Genomic DNA, 13,388 nt, shown 5'->3' with positions numbered 1-13,388 from the left:
GAATCCATCTCCTTTACCCCCCCCCCCCCCCCTTTTCAGCACCCCAGTTTCTAGATATACTTTATTTATTCGGCTCCATCCAACAAGTTAGGGCAGCCTTTCACTTCATGTCAGGGATGTATTTTAGGCCGTAATTCTCTATAAAATTTTGATTTTGTTCCATTTAAACAGCTCAGAGCTTTGTCAGCCACGTGAAGATGTTGTATGAACTCGGTCTCATATGAGCAAAATATAATTCTGTCATCTTGTGATCCTGCCTCTCACACAACTCTTCAGCATGGGATAATTTCCAGAAACTGTTGTCGTCATCTTTCTCCTTCACTCATGCCCAAACATGTTCAATCTTCTGTCGTGGACTCGAACATTCTACACGCTCACTGACGCCTGCAGGCTTTTGAAAATGTTTTTTATAAACCTCTCCAGACACGTTTCTTTAAGATCATTGCCGATGTCTTTCCTGCTTCGCATTGTTTCATCTGAATGCGTCAGACCAGCAAACAGGTGAAACATCTGCTTTTCTATAACTATGCACACCTGCTGATGATTGGTGGAACCGGGCTGCAACTTCTTAAAACCCCTGGAAACCGTGAAAGGGTACTTACTATTGCCCACATGGGTCTTTGTTTCTTTAATTTAACCGAATATATGTTGTTGTTCATCAGAAGTTGTATTCGGCCCACTGTGATTATATATATATATATACCGTATTTTCCGGACTATAAGCCGCTACTTTTTTCCCAAGTTTTGAACCATGCGGCTTATACAAAGGTGCGGCTATTCTGTGGATTTTTCTTCCACCACTAGGGGGAGTGCTAACCGGAATTAGAATTAAAAACTAAGACAAAATAAATGCAAAGAACAATACGGTACTTCTTCTTTAGCAGATAGAAGTAGGTAGAAGCAGATTTCAAACAGATAAATAGATAAATAAATACCGGTTATTTTCTCTTGGTTCTGTCCCGTTTTAATCAGCAAAGTTGCTGCCGTGTTAAAAGACACTGTTAGGAAAGATCTATTTAGGTACAAACAGGTACATCATTTACAGTTCAAGATCCTTCTGTACATGTAGTAAATATCTAATCTAACATCATAAATATCTGCGGCTTGCATATCTTTTTTTTTTTAAATAGAGCAGATGCGGCTTATAGTCCAGAAAATACGGTATATACAGTGCCCAGCATAAATGAGTACACCCCCTTTGAAAAGTAACATTTTATACAATATGTCATTGAAAACAAACAATATTTCCAAAATGTGCACAGGTTACGTTTAATACAGCATCTGTTGAACTTTTGACTTAAAACAAAGGTTAATAATATAAACGCAGATGACATATTTTTCAATTTTAGTCAAATTAGTGTGGTGCAATAATGAGTACACCCCACTGTAGGTCTCTGAACAAAGCTACATTTTAGGCTCCCAATGTGTAATTGAACAAGCATTCAACCACAGGTGAGTCTAATTAGTCATTACACAAGTGTTCATTAGGCAGGTGGCTACAAAAGGGGGTTACCTAAAGCAAACCACCCCTTCCCATTTCCTGCTGTCCGCAATGGCACCACATGGAAGAGAAATGACACCAGATCTGCGAAAGATAATCATTTCTTTACACCAGAAAGTTAAAGGCTACAAGAATATCAGCAAAACCTTACAAATTAGTAAGAATACAGTTGCAAAAGTAATTCAAAAATTTAAGAAAGATGGAACTGCAACCACTGCACAGAGACGTCCAGGTCGACCACGGAAGTTAACACCACGACAGGAGCGTTTTGTGATGAGAAGGGTTGAAGAAAACCGGCATGCAAGTTCCCTGCAATTATCTAGGGAAGCAGCAAGTGCAACTGGAGTGACTGTTTCTCGTGACACAATACGCCGTACAGTGCAGAGGAATGGCATGCATGGGTGTCGTCCTCGAAAGAAGCCTCTCCTAAAGCCCAGTCACAAGAAAGCCCGTCTAGAGTTTGCCAGGGCACATGCCGACAAAGGTGAGCGCTACTGGGACTCTATACTGTGGAGTGATGAGACCAAAATCAATCTTTTTGGAACCGATGGCTTCAACACTGTCTGGCGTCGCAAGGGTGAGGAATACAAAGAAAAGTGCATGGTGCCCACAGTGAAACATGGAGGGGGTAGTGTCCTTATGTGGGGCTGCATGAGTGCTGCTGGTGTTGGGGAGCTGCATTTCATTGATGGCATCATGAATTCAGAAATGTACTGCTCTATACTGAAAACTAAGATGCTTCCATCACTTCTTGCCCTTGGTCGTCGTGCCCTTTTCCAACACGACAATGATCCTAAGCACACGTCTAAAGCCACTGCTGGCATTCTGAAAAGGAACATGGTGAGAGTGATTCCGTGGCCAAGTATGTCACCTGATCTGAACCCAATTGAACATCTTTGGGGAATTCTAAAGAGACAGGTTGAGCATCACTCTCCATCCAACATCCAATCTCTGAAAGAGGTCATTGTAGAAGAATGGAAAAAGATTGATGTTGCCAAATGTCGCCAACTTGTGCATTCCATGCCCAGGAGACTTGAAGCTGTCATTAAAAATAATGGAGGCCATACAAAGTACTAAATGTACTAAATTTAGTAGTTTTTGTTGTGGGGTGTACTCATTTTTGCACCACACTAATTTGACTAAAATTGAAAAATATGGCATCTGAGTTATATTATTAACCTTTGTTTTAAGTCAAAAGTTCAACAGATGCTGTATTAAACGTAACCTGTGCACATTTTGGAAATATTGTTTGTTTTCAATGACATATTGTATAAAATGTTACTTTTCAAAGGGGGTGTACTCATTTATGCTGGGCACTGTATATATATATATATAATATTTTTACACACACACTCAAAACATCAGGATTAGAAGGGGAGGTTCCAAGTGCTGCACGACTGTTCATATTTTGTAAATTGTAATAATTTCAGTGACTCAAAAATACCGAGGTAAAAGCAGAAATGTCTTCATTTCTCGTTCAAACACACATTCACACGTTATCAACCGACAGCGCGGCCAAACAGAGAGCTAGGAGACAACGTGAAGTTCATTTTTTTTATTTTTTTTTTCTAACTGCAGATTTAAAGTATACAACTGAACATCATGATTTGATTTTTATTATGAGACCCATAAATAAAAATACAAAAAAAACCACTACAAAAAACAATCTACTGTTAGTAGGGTTTGAAAAAAAAAAGAAAAATTCTTTATATTTTCACTATCAAAGGCACAACATTGACTTTATCGACAACATGGAGAAGACAGCCTGCAGCATTAAATCTTTTATTTTTCCTTTTTATTTTCATTTTTTTCACACTCCATCAGAGAACACTGAAATGTTACAAAGAGATGTGTCTGATCCTACATGGAAGAAAGAAAACAAAAACAAAAAAAACAGGACAAGCTCTATATCAACAGACGGTGGCTATAGACGGGCGTACGCCCACGAAAAAAAAAATAAAAATAAAAAGAGCACATTGTCGCTGGAAAAGACAAAGGACCTTTGCAAAGCTCTAATGCAAATTTCAACTGATTTTTTTTTCACAATAAGAGAACAAAATAAAGAAAAATCAAAAAGAAATAATAATTGGGCACCTTCTAAGATTAGGCTAAGATTAGGTGCTGAGGTAGACAAAAACTATAACAATTCAAATCATGATAAAAACACTATTTTCTTAATACAGAGCAACTCGACTGGCACTTGTGCTGTCACGACAACAGAGGAGAGAAGTAGCACAGACAAGCCAGGGAAAGACAGACAGAAAAGCTTTGTTACATAAAAAGCTTTGTTACGCTTGGTCCGACAGGGCAGTTGGTCCTCAGTGCTAATATATAAAAAAATACAATGTCTTGGTGCTTTGTTACTCAAACAATTTTAGTCTAGACCTCGATGGCACATGCATCGCAACACTGCATGAAATGGCTACTTTGCTCTAGAAACACCACACCAAAACACAGAGTGCCAGCTCCAGGGATGCCATGAATCCTCTCTGGCAAATTTAGCATCCCCCATTAAATGCATTTCGTAGAAAAGAAAAAGTACTTAAGAAAAATACATAAACAGAAACAAAGCAATAGGGAAAACCCATAGTGCCAACCTACCCCAAATGGAGGTTTTAATTTTATTTTCTTTCCAAGCAAACCTGTTGCTGACAAAAGGACAAACTGAAAAGTATTCGCAAAGTTTCCCCACCGGAAGTCTGCGTAGATATCGGTAGGCTTTTCTCAGAGATTTTCTGGATAGCAGATACATTTGGGCCTAATCTGGGCTACTTTTGGCACTTAACGGCTCAGTTACGGCACTGGCAAGTGCTACGTGGGACAGTCGCGTCCCAAAGTTCACAAACTGGGCCAAAGTTGAATTTTGTGTGAAATTTATGTGCTTCATGAGCCAAATGTGGCCCGAAATTCAAAATCAGTTTTGACGTAGGATACGGCAAGTGTTGCGAGGGGCCAGATGCGGCCCGAAGGCCTGGAGAACAGGAAGAGTTGGGTTGCGTGCAGCGGATATACGGCCGATCACCCGGAGTCAATGCCGTCAGTCAGAGCCAAACATGGGCCAAAGAAAACCGCAGAAACGGGCCGAGTTTTTCTTTTTTGTGCTGTTGGTTAAATGCTTTTGAATGCCAATCAGAGTACAGCTCATGAAAATAAGAGAATGTGGATATATATAAAACAATAATAAAAAACATCTTGTCATATTTCGAGCGTCATGACATCCCTAGGGTGCTGGAGACAACATTTTTATTTTCTTCTGAAAAATACAGAAACAAAGCAGATATAGATGGATATTTTCGTTGAACAATTTCCATTTTTAGGCACAAAGATAGTACAGAAACATCCGAGGAACACTGAGGGAAGAACTATATCGATGCCAATGTATATATATATATTTTTTTCCCCTAACAGAAAAAAAAGTGGCATAGAATATCATTTTATTTTGTATCTGATCTGATTAGTGCATTTTTCACTAATACACACACACACACACACACACACACACACACATACATACGCGCACTCAAACACAGTTAAACACTCTTTTTACACTCTTTCACCCACATGAAAAAGTAGAAAACATTCAAAGGACGATGATAAAGATAATGCGACTGAACAGGTTTTGCATTGTGGTGTTCAGACTGAACCGTGACTGGGTACATTTATATATTATATGGGTGGGTATTATCAGGGGGCCCAAAAAAAGCCCCCTCGGCTCACAGTGTTTAAGAATAAAATGGCAAGACACCATGGGACATGCCATCCCTTCTTCTATTTTTTTTTTCAAGTACAAAAACAAAACAAAAAATGTTGACAGTCAAGTTTGATTGAAAAACTGTGAATGACGAGTACGAATTGGTCGGTTTGGCAGCGACCGCTCCCGGCCATCCTGGATTTATTTTTTTTTCATCTTATATATTGTTATTTTTTTTCTCTTTTTTAAACTTTGTCACTTACACGCACACACACTGGTAAAACTTGTGGTGGATGGATTTAGTCCTTCACCTACAATGCAATTGACATCCAGAAAGCAACACGTATTATTACAATATGTTCACACACATTTTTTCTTTTTTTTTTTTGTCCAACAATATCAAAGAGGAGCAAGGCAAAAATGATTCACACCCAAAGAGAGAGAAAAAACAGGTAAAAAAAAAAGAAATACAAATATTTGCGCCCTGCTGTAACCCTCCACGAATGGAAAAAGGACTGACACTGAATACAAAAATATCACAATTTTTATATATCAAATTGCCTCCGTTGGCTCTTGTTCACACTCGCATGTCCAGAGATCTCATCTGCTGACAGATATCACTATTCTTAACCTCCTAGTTTGTCTTTTTTTGATTACAACTTGCAGTTCCAATTGTCCAACGCACTCTGCATCACTGCAACATGACCTGTTCTGTGCGGTTCAGCGACTTGTGGTGAACCTTTTTTTTTTCACATTACAAAACTACAACTTTATTCACACATTTTCAAGTTTAAATTCTTGTTTCTAAACGCTCTTTAAAAGCAATAGTACTGTGTCTTATCTGGCGCGTCCCTCTTACCCGTCTCTTAAGGCTTCAAAATTGCCGTTTTTCTTTTCTCTCCTCTGCTCGTCTCAGTCGGAGGTGCAGAGGGAACCGGAACGCCTCGTTTCAACTCATCCTTCGTCAGTTCGTGGGACCAGAGCACGCCCCTGGTGTTCAAGGCGGGGAACTACATCTCTTCAATGTTCACGCGATGGTAATGCTAGCGATGCTAATGATGCTAGTATTGTTGCTAATGAGGCTATCATTGCTAATGATGCTATCGTTACTAATGCTAGCTCAATGCCGCCATGGGAGAAACTATCCGAGAGCCTATGGCTTCTTAGGTACAATTTCACTAAACAGTCAACTGAAAGAAGTTCTTTTTTTTTTAAGGTATTTGCACTGGGAAAGCTAGCACTGGATGCTAGCACAGCATACAAATTTCTTTCTGATATCAACAACAAAAGTTAACATTTTTTTAAATGCACGCCAGGGGAAAAACCCCCCAGAAGATTAAGTTTCGCATTTACATCGGAGACCGCAGAGGTTCCCACGAAGAGTGGTAGAAGACGGGACCGGATGGAGGCAAGTGGCATAAAGGAAGAACGAGCGTCCGTACAAGTGACTTTTTCTCGTCCTGTCCCTCTTGCAAGCATTACAAATTTTGAAGAGAAGGTATACGCTTTGGTAGCCAACATTAGACGCTCTCTCTCCCAAATCAGGTCTAGAGGTCACGACTTTTAAATGCATGAGAGTCAATTAATGCTCCAAAAACACCGGACAGAGGAGTTTCGTAACTATGTCGTAACTACGGAGGATCCCATAAGAATGAATGGAGTTCCGCGCTCATCACAAAACTGCACGGAAGATAGTGGAAACGAGGCGTAAGAGACAGACGAGCGTCCGTATGGGTGACCTTTCTCTTCCTGTCCCCCTCTACCTTTCATAAAAACTTTGCTGAAAAACAGACAATCATAAATCAGTTTTTGAAAACAAAAAGCATGAGATGAAGTAGCAATGACAAAATAATGCAAACACACAAAAAAATGTGCTTTTACAAAAACAAAAAAAAGAACTTAGAGGTAGCTTTTTTAACAAATGACTAAACCTTACGGCTCTTTAACAAACAGGGTTAATAATACCAAGTTTGGTAACACAAGTAATACACAAAGAAATACACGACATTAGAGAAAAAAAACAAAGGACAAACAAAACCAACAAATCTTCACCGCGGCACTTAAATTCTCTGCGTACACATTGCTTCACTGTGTTTGCGGTGCATCTTTCCAACAAAAAAAAATTAAAACAAACAAAAAACAACGGTACACATGTAACAAAAGGGAAAATTAAAATATACAAGCAACATGAGGTCACAAAAACGAGGTAATTCAAGTACGATGTGTTGAGATCAAACTCAAGGTCAATAATGACGACAACAAGGGGACGAGAGAGACAATGCGCAGGGACAAAACCACGGAGAAAGAGCTGATTTATTCTGACGTCTTGCTGCCTGGACTTCCCAACCCTGCTAATCCCACCGGCCATTTGGATATGTGATCACCTAGGCGATGCCGTGACATCCAGCGATGTTCAACAACAGTACCTGTGACTGTGTTCGTCACAACAGTTTGATGCTGCGTTTCAGAGACGTCAGAAAGGTTTAGCATTCCCACCTAGAGCAGACATCCCTCTGAGGGCTCCTATGGACCTTCTCGCTCCCTTTGCCAAGCACAAGTATCCAACAAAGGGTTAAAAATGCTTCAAGAAAAGCTCAATTCGGAGGTGGGAATGCTCGGTTTCTGACTTCAACTCAAAAGTCTGCATCAACCTGTATTTTCTTGAACAAAACGTAGATTACATACTTTCACATTCACATTTTGATTTCATATAACAGTCTTCAAACCGCCGAGACACCTTCGACGAGCGTTAAGGTGCAGAACTAAGGCCTCCTCAGCGCTCTCTCAATATTCACCAGCAGAAGCACGTAGCCAGCTACCAGTCGAAGTCCCAAGACTCAAGTGTTCAGCAACATTTTTCCTCATTTGTTTTCCCTCCGCTGTGGTCAACGGATTGATCTGTTGTTTCTGTGTCCGTTCCTGTACCTTGATATTACTGTGAGATATGGATAGCTATCTGGTTAAATGGAAAAAGCATTTGTGTTAACTATATCTGAGCGGGTGGATAGGTTGGATTTAATGTCAACTATTGTAGTAGCGAGTTATACCTTTATGAAATACTTATATAACATCAAACAGAGACTGTTGTCGTGGTTTTGTTCTTATTGTGCAATGAAGCCATGATAAACTATGATGAAGAGCTAAAAAAAAAAAAAAAAAAGAGTATATGATGAAAAAAAAAAAAAAGTGATGCAAATGAGCCATTGGTGCTCCGCCTTCTCCGGCCTTCGTCTGGCAGAGATGCAGAACCAGGAAGACTGTTGAGGAAGCTGTGGAGACCTCCAACGAAAAAGCAGCATTAGCATCTTCCCTGCTCGCAACCGAATGGGGCGCTTGGCTTTGCAGCTCTTCGACACGCCCACTCCTCCGGTCGACTGTTTCATCTACTGCACGAGCCCGCCGGCTCTGCTGCTGCTGATTCTCAGGGGCTATCTCGCCACCTCCGCTGGCATCCGCAGGATTTCACGCACGGACCTCTTAACCACGCAGACTCCCGTGGTAAACAGATGATCCGCTCACACTGCCGTTGTAAAATATACATCCTCAAGTCCTCGGTAACAACCAGGAACCTTGAGGTTTGTGGGCATGAGGACAAGGTCCTCATTAGTCAGAAAGCACAAGGAAGTGTGAATTTAACAAGAATTATGACAGGATGGAGTGAGGGATGCGGTTCCTGGTGGAGGGGATGTGCAGGTTCAGATAGCCCTTGAGAATCTACCTAGTCAGCAGGATCCAAAGAGTCACTTCCTTGCAGATTGCTTGCTCTCCGGTGCTGCATGAAAAGACCTGAAACAAGACGCAGTTGCACAGATGTAGTGAATGACCCGGTGAATCCGAACAAAGGTGGAGAATCCCTCTCCGTGTCCAAGTCTTCCTCTTCTTAGTCGTTTTGCCCCATCGTCACCACCCTTCTACCCCGCAGCTTGTTGCCGCCTTTGCATGAAAACAAAAACTGAAAACTAAACCCCCCCTCGCCTTCGAGTGTCTCGTTGTTGACATTCCTCAATCGCCAGGATCCCACGCCTCCGATCCACGCCGTTACATTCCCCTTACCTCTCAACCCCTCTCCCAACGCTCTTCATTCACTTCGCCGTCTCAGACGTAGCAGAGGTACAGGTAGGTCTTCTCTATGCGCCAGTCGGCGGGGATGTCCTCCGGCTTGTGGCCTTTCATGTGCTTCTGCATGGCTGACAGGCTGGGGCAGTACTCCAGGCAGATGGTGCATTGGTAGGGCGAGGCGCCATTGTGGGTGCGCAGGTGCTTGATCATGGCCGAGTAGTCCCTGGATCGCTGGTGGCACAGCTTGCACTCGAATGGCTTCTCACCTAAGAGTGACAGCAAGGTAGCAGCCAAGTTAGTCACAGTGCCATTTCATATTAGCGTTATCCTGCTGGGGAAGCGTCATCGGGGGGTTAAACCACAGACAATAACCTTTTAGTAAAGAAATCAGGTGCAAGAAAGGTCAAAGTTGTGTTATTCTTTGAAGCCCTTACTTCAGACCACATTGGACACTTTTCTAACAGTTCTCTCTCATTTTTTCTACATTAAGTTGGACATGTATATTATATTTGATCATATTTCAGCACATTCGGTCGGTGTTCACAAGCCTTTTCTAGCTCAAAAATCTGGAGGATCTGCAGGAGCTTCCACACTATCAGAGACCCCAAGTGAGCCCAACTCATACCCAGAGTTCCTTTGGGCTGACCTTAACAGTGCTGGTGTGGAAACACTCAAACCTTGACGATGGTGCGGCGTCCGCGGTAGTGCAGACAAGACCCTGCAGATCTTTGTCCCTACCTTCACCTGTGCTCACCGACTGTGGCTAGTTTACGATCGCTGGCGTTTACAAGCAGCTGAAATGAGCTTCCTCCAAAGGGTTGCTGGACTCTATCTCCTTTAAAATATCACTTTTAAAAGGTTACTTCGATCACTGCGATATAGTTTCTGCAAAAGTAGACACCGGTGGAATGTTTTTTTTTTTTAGTGGCATCACATTTGTACGACGGAGTATTAGGGCCAAACTAAGACAAAAAAATGGAAATTACGAGAATAAAGTCATAATATTTTGAGAATAAAGTCGTAATATTACGAGAATAAAGACATAATATTACCAGAATAAAGTCGTAATATTTTGAGAATAAAGTCGTAACATTACGAGAATAAAGTCGTAATATTAAATATATTATAAATATATAAATATAACTTCACAAGATGCTCAATATTCCTCATTTTAACACAGGGAGAAGACTGCTCTTCCTGTTAGAGTTCTCATAAATTACGACTTTATTCTCATAAATTACGACTTTATTCTCATAAATTACGACTTTATTCTCATAAATTACGACTTTATTCTCGTAATATTACGACTTTATTCTCGTAATGTTACGACTTTATTCTCGTAATGTTACGACTTTATTCTCGTGATATTACGACTTTATTCTCGTAATGTTACGACTTTATTCTCGTAATGTTACGACTTTATTCTCGTAATGTTACGACTTTATTCTCGTAATATTACATTATTCTCGTAATATTATGACTTTATTCTCATAATATTACGACATTATTCTCATAATATTACGACTTTATTCTATTACGACTTTATTCTCGCAACATTATGACTTTATTCTCGTAATTTTACGACTTTATTCTCATTATATTATGACTTTATTCTCGTAATTTCCTATATTTTTTTTTGTCTTAGTTTGGCCCTAATACTCCGTCGTACATTTGTGCTGTAGTTATTCATTTAATTATAAACAAACCTGAACATTTTTTGTTTTTACCCGCTGACATAAATACACTTAAAAACAAATATATAATTTTATATTCATCCAGGTCCAAAACTCTTAAGCCTGTTGCCAAGCAACGTGTTTCTTGAACTGCTGTTAGTGGTCATGTCGAAATGTTTTCACTGCCGATAAAAATCGGTTCTGAACTAAAAAAAACCCCAAACTATAGAAACACTAAGAGTAAAGGTTGGAATCATGGTCTCAAACGGGCTTGTGTGTAAAGTGAGATAAGAACCAGCTAGAAGCATTTAGATGAACATCTATTCCAGGTATTACCTGGAAGAACACGGTTCCTCATCAACTAATCTCAGCAACATGACACAATATTCGGCTCCAGCCACCGAGAACTCCTGAAGGTGCTATAAATCAAAGTGCATGGGGGGGGGGGGGGGGGGGAAGCCACATTTCAATTTGGCAACAGCGTTGGTCCTAAACGTGCTAATGATGTGAGTGATGGTGGGGGATAATCCACCAGCGCTCAAGCTGGCAGACTCAAATTAGACATGTAAATGCCGACCTTTCCGGTGGCATTTGAGACGGCTGTCGGAAGTGATCTCGCCGTCACCTTTCAATCTGAAGCCTCGCACGTGCACGCTGGCGAGACGTGCGAGTCCGATGCTCCGTCGCTCTCTTTCTGTGAAGCCCTTGTTAACCTTGACCTGTGCGGGTTGGGGGGGGGGGGTCTGAGGTCATTGAACCAATAAGCACGGCTACAGTGCCGCGGGTGGTCGCGGGCTCGTGCGCGTACGCCCGCATTACGCCGATATTGATAACCAGACTGTAAACAGAGTCGCCTCAAATAACCAGCTAATAATGAATTGCAAATGGGGGCTTGGTATTGATCCGGCATTGGCATTTGGGATGTGTGGAGAGGGGGGGCGTGGCGGGGGGGTTAGGTTGCCGATGTCGATGATTCATCAAGCAGCTCCCTTTTGTGTGAGGTGGCCTTTGACTGTGAGCTTGTCGCTGGCTCTTGTTATCTGCTGTTGCTCTCCGGCTTAACGCCCCCCCCCACACACACACACACACACACACACACACACACACACACACACACACACACACACACACACACACACACACACACACACACACACACACACACACACACACACACACACACACACACACACACACACACACACACACACACACACACACACACACACACACACACACACACACACACACACACAAAAGAGGAAAGGGTGGACGGAGGGGAGCCAATTATTGGACAGGCTGCCTTGATAGTGTGGCTTAACAGCTGGCTTATTGAATGGGAGATGGGAGGGTGCTGCTTGGGGAGTGTGTGTGTGTGTGTGTCTGTGTGTGTGTGTGCATAGTGTTGGCCGCGTGCCGCCCTGGTGAGTCCTGGTGGTGGTCCAGTTGGTAGCCTGCAGTTGTGTCAGCATCTTTGTTTTGGCTCTACATTCACGTGGATCTCCAGCCGGTTTCTGACACTCATGATCCGTCTCACAGGTTCTTCTAAACAGCGATGCTATGAAAAGGTTAGGGCGCCCACTTCTAGTCCTGCAGCCGCATAATAAAATCAGTTTGTGTCTAATTTAGGTTCAACTGTGGACAAGAAAAACTAAACAGAAAAAACGCACATTTGACCCCATTATTATCTAACTTAAATAAAACCGGAGAACAACAAAGAGAAGCGCCGTAGGAGCGACGCTGCACAGCCCCATGAGTCAACAGTTGTAAAACCGTCTTTAGCAGCAGTAATTTGAAGCAGTCGTTTCCTGCCGGACCGTCTCCTGCCGGACCGTCTCCTGCACGGCTGCGGAGACGTTTTGGTCCATTTTTATTGACAACGTTTCGCCACCGCGTTTGACGGCCTGTGCGAGGGGTTCCTGCCGAAATGATACGTCTGGGTTTCTTCAAACATGACGCTGCGCTCTAAAGACAACTCCACCTTGGTCTCGGCCGTCCACAGGTCATTAGTCTGGAAGTCTTGCGGTTTGTTTTCCAAACATCACTCGAGTGTCTGTAGTTGTTTTATTCCTTTCTCAGGGACGTTTATGTTTGCTCAGTAAAGACTGCAGGGTCCGACACGTAGCTTCTGGGTTTCCTTTTTCTCTCAGCATTACCACAGTCATGCGTCCCCTCCTGTTGAATGTTTCACTCCAAATCATTTGCTTTTATAAACCATACGAGCCTGATGTGTCGCAACAGTTGCTCCTCTAAGACCATTTTTTTTTTTTTTAACCTTGTCTGCACACATATTAATGGTTAATACCATGCTGGTAAAAACCTAAGGCATATATATGTGCTAGGGTTGCCACCCGTCCCGTAAAATACGGAATTGTCCTTTATTTGAGAAAAAAATGTTGCGTCCCGTATTGAACTAATACCGGACACGATTTGTACCGTATTTTCATTAACGTTTACACCATAT

At 41.9% G+C, this 13,388-nt stretch overlaps 1 protein-coding gene across 1 annotated transcript in view; it reads right to left on the bottom strand.

Moving 5' to 3' along the window:
• Positions 1-3,069: 3,069 nt before the first annotated feature.
• The window catches only part of zbtb16a (zinc finger and BTB domain containing 16a), a 167,657-nt gene continuing 157,338 nt past the window's right edge, over positions 3,070-13,388 (bottom strand). Inside the window, exon 8 of the mRNA XM_061740364.1 lies at positions 3,070-9,517. Coding sequence (XP_061596348.1) covers positions 9,288-9,517 — 230 coding nt within the window. The 3' untranslated portion in view covers positions 3,070-9,287. The remainder of the gene's footprint in view (positions 9,518-13,388) is intronic.

The sequence above is a fragment of the Cololabis saira genome, chromosome 14 (genome assembly GCF_033807715.1).
Source record: "Cololabis saira isolate AMF1-May2022 chromosome 14, fColSai1.1, whole genome shotgun sequence".
Lineage (NCBI taxonomy): Eukaryota > Metazoa > Chordata > Actinopteri > Beloniformes > Belonidae > Cololabis > Cololabis saira.
This window is presented reverse-complemented; position numbering and strand designations above follow the sequence as displayed.